The sequence below is a fragment of the Rutidosis leptorrhynchoides genome, chromosome 11 (assembly GCF_046630445.1).
Source record: "Rutidosis leptorrhynchoides isolate AG116_Rl617_1_P2 chromosome 11, CSIRO_AGI_Rlap_v1, whole genome shotgun sequence".
Taxonomy (NCBI): Eukaryota; Viridiplantae; Streptophyta; class Magnoliopsida; order Asterales; family Asteraceae; genus Rutidosis; species Rutidosis leptorrhynchoides.
The window spans coordinates 270,206,042-270,214,566 of record NC_092343.1 but is presented as its reverse complement, the minus strand read 5'-3'; the positions used below and the strand labels follow the sequence as shown (position 1 = coordinate 270,214,566).

Sequence of the window (8,525 nt, the reverse complement as noted above, 5' to 3'; positions counted from 1 at the left end):
AATTAAAGTGAATTTATCACACAGAGCATAAGGTTAAGCTGACAATAAGTTATAATGAAAGGAGTTGACAAACCAACTAAAACAGTGCTTCCAAAAGAGTAAAATTGTTCAAAGCTAAAATAACTTCCTACAACCACACTTAATAAGCAATAACAAACTAATCCCTACTCAAAAGACTATATCAAAAGCAAAAGCCTGCTAATGAAATTACTATCAGCATTTACATTAGACAGAAAACAAAGCATACCACTAATCAGACAGTTTCTTCGATTCCTTCCCGAATTATCATCTTGCAACTGTTTGCAGGGCAGTTTCTTCAACTCCTTCCCTAAAAGTGATTATATAAGAAATGAAAAATCAGAGGTGGCGATATCCGTTTATTTGCTTATATATATTGGGTCAGTAACGTTCACTTTTTCATAGGGACTTACTTGTAAAATACACAACGTAGAATAAAGTAAAAAAGGTCAAACGGCGTTGCACAGCTCTAAAATTCAGCCAAAGTGTATCTCCTATTGCATTACACCCTCTAAATCATTTGTGATAACCATAAGCATTAATGAAAACTTGAATTTTATCGTTATTTTTAACACATAATAATAACCAGTGTTGTAGAAGTTGGCTGACACGTCGAGAGCCAAACACGCCTTAAAATTCGGTCAACGCTAAAAAGTCAGGACTAAGTCGGGTCAAGTCGGTCAAAGTCAAAGTTTTGTCAAAGATCATATATTTTTAAAATTAGATTTTGTGCCATATATCTATGTAAATGTATCTATGTGTGATATATTTATGTTATATGTTTAATATATTTGTCTTTATTAATGAAAAAAAGTAAACGTTGGTCAACGTCCGTCCCCAACTCATGACTTTTACAACCTTTGATTATAATTCAACTGAAGTGAAAGTTATACAAAAAAATAAAGAATGCTTCAGGTGAACCCTTAAGATCATAAACCATTTCCCACTGCCCGCCCAATTTTCACCTTTAGACTATTTGTAGTGGTTGGGGGCGTGGGTTAGGGGCGTGGGTTGCTTTTTATACCTTTTTGATGACTAGGACGTGTGGGTTGTTTTTGTGGAGTAGTGGTGGTGTGGGGTTTTGGTGTGGGTTAGAAGTATTGTGATGATGTGTTAAAATATAATTGGGTTAAATATTAAAAAGGGGGTAAAAATAAGATTTTTAAAATAATAAAAATCAATAAAATGGCAACCCACTCCGTTGCCATACCCGTTGGAAAGCAAGGAACGCCCCCAACAATGCCTTGATACACCACAAGTTGGTGTTGCTTGGATGCCACATAGGCAACCCACGCGAAGTCTTATAAATATAAATATTTAATAGTAATACTAATTAATATTAATTAATTAATATTAATACTAGTATTATTATTATTATATTAAAAGGAAAAAGAAAGTAAAAAACAAAACCTACTTGCATGATCTCTTATTGTGACCAAGCCCTTTACATTTGCCACATTGGAGTTGTCGTTTAAGAAAGTCAGACGGTCCGATCCGACCCGGTGCAACAACCTTCCTAATTTTGGTCCGACCCGGTGTCCTCATAGTCGGTGGCGGTGTAACAAGAACCAAACCACCCTCGGTTTCAGTATCCTCAACCCGTTCAACATTCGGTATCGGGTGAATCGAATCAGCATAAGTCAACTGATAAGTCTCAACAAGAAAATATCTCGAACAATGATCATACGGGCTCCGCCCATACGATTCCAAAACCGCAATCGCATGGCAACAAGGTAACCCACTAAGCAACCACCCTTTACAACTACAATCCCATGTCTCGATATCAACAACATCAACCGTTTCATCGTATCGAACCTCAAATTTACTCCCGTGCGACCTTAAAACTTGAACCGATCGAGCCCTAATGATCTCGTTCTTTAACTTTTCTTCCATCGAAGGTGTTAACCTAGTCATCCATTGACTCGATTCAACTCTTCGTGTGTAAATCAATTGCATCATTTTACCCCTTAATTCATCGATCATTTGGGTTATCGGTAACTCGTTTGCTTCTGATACCCACGCGTAAAAAAGATGCCCGAAATTAGACGTCATATGGTTATATCTCAACCCGCCGAAAAACGCGTTCGCCCAGTGTTCGGGTTCGCTATTTATAACCCAATCATAAGCTTCGGGAGAAATGGCTTTAATGTCTTCGGTGAACTTTTCAAAAGCTTCAAGTTTTGGGGCGTGTGCAGCCGAATACAAATCTTCAACCATTAACCGACGTGCATCGTGCGAGAAATGTCCTTTTAAGTCTTTATTGAGCTTTTCGGCCAAGTACCCGAGACAATAAGCATGAAAACACTCCCCGCCAAATATTTCTCGTAAAGACTCTCGTATACCCTTTTGAAAATCAGCAACGAACGTGATTTGACCAGTTGTCGGGATCAATACCCTGAGTTGACTTAAAAACCAACGCCAATTATCGGGGTTTTCCTCATCAACAACCGCAAACGCAACCGGGAACGCCCCGTCATCACCGTCAGCTGCAGTTGCAGTCAATAACATTCCTTGGTATCGGGAATTTAATGGTGTGCTATCGAGAAACAAAAGGGGTCGACAACCGTTTAAAAAGCCCGATATCGAGGCGTGAAAAGAAACAAACAAACGGTGAAAACTATTATCCTCTTTCGTACTAAAAGTAGCAAGACTACCTTGATTCGTTTCCATTATCTTTTCACAAAAAAAGGGTAATTCACTATACGCGTCTTTATACGATCCCAAAAGTTGTTCACGCGCGTACTCTTTAGCACGTCTCGCTTGTGAATAATTCAAATCGATCCCGTAATCCCGTTTAAGCTCGATCGCAATCTCTTTAGGCTTGATTTTAGGTGATTCTTTAACTTTCTCTTTAATAAGATTCCCTACCCAGCTTCGTTTAGCACGAAACGGGGCGTTTAAATAAACTCCTTGACAATTATGAACGGGCCTCATCGTTTTAATACAAACTAAATTTGTGGTTGAAAGTTTCGACGCGTGAATACGCCACTGACAACCCTCAGCTTTACATTTAACAGTTACTCGTTGATTCTCGTTCTTTTTGTACACGAAGTTGAACGCGTGTGCGATTGAGTATTTCCTTAAGGCTTCGCGAAACTCGGCTAACGAATGGAATCTTTGGCCGACCCCGGTTATGATATTTTCCCATTGTTTTGCAGCAATTCGTTGATCGTGATCATTGGTGACAATTGGGAATGCATTCGAAGAGGAGATTGGAACAGCAGACGGAGTGATGTCGGTGTTCGTTTCGATGTCGATGGTATCGTTAAGCGAGATTGTATTATTTGGTGCAGGGGTTGTTTGTATTGTTAAAGCTGAATCCGGCTTTGGTGGTGTCTTCTGTGGCCTACACAAACATTACATAATAAACAGAATAAGAAAATTAGCAGTAATTACAAAGAGGCAATTTTGACCCATTTACTTAAGAATGGGTTCATTTGGTTTGGGTTTGATCCTAAACGGTTTGAATGTTAAAACAACTTCATGTAGCTTATAAAGAAGACATGTTAAACAGGTTCACATCGCCCAACATGTACTTTCAGGTCATGCATCCTCTTAAACTGTAACAAAATTATTGATTTTGTAGATTACTGAATTAATGTTGTTACCATAGGGCCTCTGATCATGTGACATATAGTTGACCCAACAAACAAGAGGTTTTGTGTTGAATCCACCTCAGAACTATGATAAAAAAAAAAAAAAAAAAACTATAGTACTATGATTTTTTTCATCAAAATTAATAGTAGTACATTTATATTTTATACAGCATTTATGAAATGACTAGAAATATGTTGTTAGGTTAGCCCAAACAACCCATCCCATTTCACACATACAAGAACATGGTACGTCCAAATCGTTACTCAACTCACCCATCTTTCGATATAAGTTGTCATATATGACAAAAGAAAATAGTGTGTGAATGTGCTTATGGTTTTTTATTTATTTTTTAGCAATAAACAAAGTATATAAAAAAGATCAAGACTAGCCATCAAATGGATGGCTTGGCCCATTACAAAAGTAGCCCTCTCTTAGTCCATTACATCCTTGGATTGAGGCTAATAGAAAATTACATATTGAGAATTTAAACTTGAATACGACATCTTAAATCAACATCAAAACATAAACATTAGCGAAATGTAAATCGAGGTTTTTACACTAGGAATAACAAACGTTGCAGGATTTGGCATATTACTTTTATTTTAAAAAATATATATGATATTTGATATAGTGACATACATGAACGTTAAAGAGTGCATATGGGTTCTATGATAGTTGTAAGGTCTATCAAATTAAGTTACTAGAGGTACTTTAGTACTTATAATCAATCCTTGAATAATCAGTTTTGCTGTAGGCGCACATTAGTAAGTTTTTTAATCCTTGGATATTTGACGACACAACATTTTTTTTATCATAAATTATCGTATAATCAAATCAAAAATGCTATCCAAACACCCTATAATGCAAGTAATCATGTAAATAATAATCAAGTGAATCTTAATATAAATATTTACCTACGAGCCGGCTGCTTTTTCTTAACGTTTTTCCCAGGCGGTGCTTCTTTCATTATAAAAACCTCGAGCTGATCAGCTTCTTTGTAGTAATTCACCATTCGTTGAAAGTCCTTATCTTTCGATACAGTAATAAGATTCTTCTTGTTCCCAGGTAAAAAGTACTTAATGATCATCCCATCGACAGTAGAATCGATAGTTTCAGCTATCTCTTGTTTGAAGTCAGTCAGTTGGGTATTGTCATCAAGATCAACGGCATACGCCTCACCGCCAATATAATTCATCCAACCGTCATCATGAGTTTCGAAATCACCTCCATATTGGCATATTGCTATCATCTTCTTGCATGGAACTATTGCCATCTGTGTAACTTTAAATAAACCAAACCGGGATATATTCGTTACTCCAAACGCAATACACAATTAAATTTAAATTACATAACAAACCAGATTCACAAGGTTATGGGGTTGTTTGGTAAAAATAATGAAGCAATACATTGCAAACGCAATACACAATTAAATTTAAATTACATAACTCATGTTGAATATGGCCTACATTGTTAACAATAAAAATGCATCGAGTTGAATTTGATTGTATGTTACTCATTATAATGAACCAAAAGATCCCAATTTCACTTTATGTTTAAAAATTAAACTTAACAAAGTTTATTTTAACAAACTACCTATGATTTGTATCAATCAGTGAAATTTGGATACCAGTTAACATAATTTTAGAATCATGATTCAAATCAGCAATTAAAATTACAAGTTGAACCAACAAAGGCACAACAAACGGACTACATAACAAACACAAACCCGAATTATTATTAACCAAAGATCAAATCTTTATAGCATCTAGTGCTCATACAAGCATATCGTCAAACAGTTAGTATGCACATAATAACACACACACACTCAACTAAAAAAAAAAAAACAAACAAAAAAAAGTCAAACCCTAATGATCTGTACACTAATTAACATCACAATTGTTGAAAAATTAAACAAATTTAGCAAAAATTGAGTACAAAGAGTGATGGGATTCAGGGAAAAGAACCCCAATTGGTTTAAAAAATAGGGTTTTTTTTATATGAAGAGAAATAAAGTGGGGATAAGAAGGTATAGGATGGGGGAAGTAAAAGGAAATACCTGATAAAGATTAGGGTTAAAAATCGAAACTTTGATAAAAAGAGAATGAGTATGTTTGTGATATGCCCTTGAAGATTGATTGCAGGTAAGGAAAAGGTAAAAGGGGGTGGAGATGGGTTAATGGGAAGGGGGTTCAGAAGACGAACACATTAAAGAGGAAGGAAGAGAGGCGCATCTATTCAAGCTTTTGGAGGGTCAAAATAGGGCAACCAAACTTATGCAAGTACTTTAATACTTTCCACTTGCACACTTATTTTTTAGATTTTTTTTTTTTTTTTAAGGAAAAAACATTATTAATTTAAGGTTTTTGCTAACGACGGCGTCGATTTATTGACGTCTTGACTGCCGTTTAGAGCCTAAATTGAATTTCACACAGGATTTAAAACTCGTGGAAATTTAATTCTATCATTTTCATGGCGTCTCAATTTTATCTTTAATTTTATTTTACTATTTTTTTTTAAATTCCTACTTATAGGACGGAGGTCTACTCGGAAGCAATCTCTTTATCTGTCGAACAGAGAGAGGGATGACTTTCTCTGCTTTTGAGATTGTTTCACCCCGAGTGAAAAAATGACTTGTTTTTATTCTCGCATAAGGGAAAAATTGTTTACATCTCACATCCCCATACATCCATCACTCATGTAGTATTAGGTTTTGTTATTGTTATTGCTAACGACACTCCAAAGAGCTGACGTTAACATACATTAATCACTTGTGCATGTAGGTTAAATATCAACTACAAAGTGGTGGTTATTGATTTATAAAATCGTGTTTTGCATGTTAACAACAGTCTTAATAACTGTCGTCAGCTACATCTCTAATATAACCAAAATACACCATACAAGCATCATGCATATAGCATGTACTACCTCGGAAAAAAAATCAATAACAACATATAGGCCTAATAAGACCCAAACATATACGAACTAATTACAGACATAAAAAAGGCTGCAGAGGTGTAGCAGTGTATGTACATAAATACATAATTTCTGATAGTTAGCTCATCTCCGGTACACATACGAAGACATCTATTCGAAGATAATGGCAAGATAATGGCTTACGAGGGTATCACATTTGAAATGTCCCGTTCTTATTGATTAAAAACGTTCCATATTAATTGATTTCGTTGCGAGGTTTTGACCTCTATATGAGACATTTTTCAAAGACTGCATTCATTTTTAAAACAAACCATAACCTTTATTTTATAAATGAAGGTTTAAAAAGCTTTACGTAGATTATCAAATAATGATAATCTAAAATATCCTGTTTACACACGACCATTACATAATGGTTTACAATACAAATATGTTACATCGAAATCAGTTTCTTGAATGCAGTTTTTACACAATATCATACAAACATGGACTCCAAATCTTGTCCTTATTTTAGTATGCAACAGCGGATGCTCTTAATATTCACCTGAGAATAAACATGCTTTAAACGTCAACAAAAATGTTGGTGAGTTATAGGTTTAACCTATATATATCAAATCGTAACAATAGACCACAAGATTTCATATTTCAATACACATCCCATACATAGAGATAAAAATCATTCATATGGTAAACACCTGGTAACCGACATTAACAAGATGCATATATAAGAATATCCCCATCATTCCGGGACACCCTTCGGATATGATATAAATTTCGAAGTACTAAATCATCCGGTACTTTGGATGGGGTTTGTTAGGCCCAATAGATCTATCTTTAGGATTCGCGTCAATTAGGGTGTCTGTTCCCTAATTCTTAGATTACCAGACTTAATAAAAAAGGGCATATTCGATTTCGATAATTCAACCATAGAATGTAGTTTCACGTTCTTGTGTCTATTTTGTAAATCATTTATAAAACCTGCATGTATTCTGATGCGGTAGCGTGGGGGTACGAAATAGTATTATTTTTGATACAAAATACTACAAAATATGACACAAGTTTTATTAATTTACGGATGGATATACTTAAACCTTGCTACAACACTTATAGGCAGTGTACCTAATCGTACAGTAGTGTAGTTTTTAGTAAGTCCGGTTCGTTCCACAGGGAAATCTTTAAACAAAGCTCAACGCTATATTAGTTTACTTTTATAAAAATACAAATATATATATAAGTAATATTATTATTATAAAGGGGGTTTTTACCGTTTAATGACCGGTTTGTCGATTTTAAAACTTTAGTCGCAGTTAAAACCTAATGTAAAATATAAAATAAATACAAGACTTAAATTAAAGCGTAAAGTAAATAACGATAATGAAATTGCGAATAATAAACTTGCGATAATTAAAAAGTACGATAATTAAAAGTGCGATTAAATAACAATAAATAAAAGTGCGATAATTAGAAGTGCAATTAAATGTAAAATAAAGGAAATAAAATATGAAATAAAAGAATTATGCTTATTTAAACTTCCGTAATCATGATGTTTGACGTGTTGATTTTAGTTTTATGCCCATGGGTTAATTGTCCTTTGTCCTGGATTATTCAATATGTCCGTCTGGTTTTTGTCCATAACAGTCCATCAGTCATAAATATAAATTGCAAGTGTCCTTGTCAAATTATTATTATACCCGAAGTTAAATATTCCAACTAATTGGGGATTCGAATTGTAACAAGGTTTTAATACTTTGTTTAATGAATACACCAGGTTATCGACTGCGTGTAAACCAAGGTTTTACTACTTTGTTAACAATTACACCAATTACCCTTGAATGTAATTTCACCCCTGTTTTAATTATTCTAGTGGCTATTAATCCATTCCCGTGTCCGGTTAAATGAACGATTATTCGTACATATAAATACCCCGCCCATCGTGTCCGATCGAGTGTATATGGTAATTTATAGGGACGCCCAATTGT

At 34.7% G+C, this 8,525-nt stretch overlaps 1 protein-coding gene across 1 annotated transcript; it reads right to left on the bottom strand.

Moving 5' to 3' along the window:
* Positions 1-4: 4 nt before the first annotated feature.
* Positions 5-5,720, bottom strand: LOC139876260 (uncharacterized). Its single transcript, XM_071863560.1, has 4 exons — positions 5,672-5,720; positions 4,530-4,929; positions 1,433-3,364; positions 5-328 (listed from the first exon to the last, which is right to left on the bottom strand). The coding sequence occupies exons 2-4, from the start codon at positions 4,886-4,888 to the stop codon at positions 286-288; spliced, it is 2,334 nt and encodes a 777-aa protein (XP_071719661.1). The 5' UTR covers positions 4,889-4,929; positions 5,672-5,720; the 3' UTR covers positions 5-285.
* Positions 5,721-8,525: the final 2,805 nt, after the last annotated feature.

What these genes read in the sequence shown, in the direction of transcription:
- LOC139876260 (XM_071863560.1), bottom strand. Translation starts at nt 4,888, where the DNA reads ATGGCAATAGTTCCATGCAAGAAGATGATAGCAATATGCCAATATGGA. An exon ending in AAAAAGCAGCCGGCTCGTAG is followed by an intron (nt 3,365 to 4,529) that starts GTAAATATTTAT and finishes ATGTTTGTGTAG; the next exon opens with GCCACAGAAGACACCACCAA. An exon ending in CACAATAAGAGATCATGCAA is followed by an intron (nt 329 to 1,432) that starts GTAGGTTTTGTT and finishes AATCACTTTTAG; the next exon opens with GGAAGGAGTTGAAGAAACTG.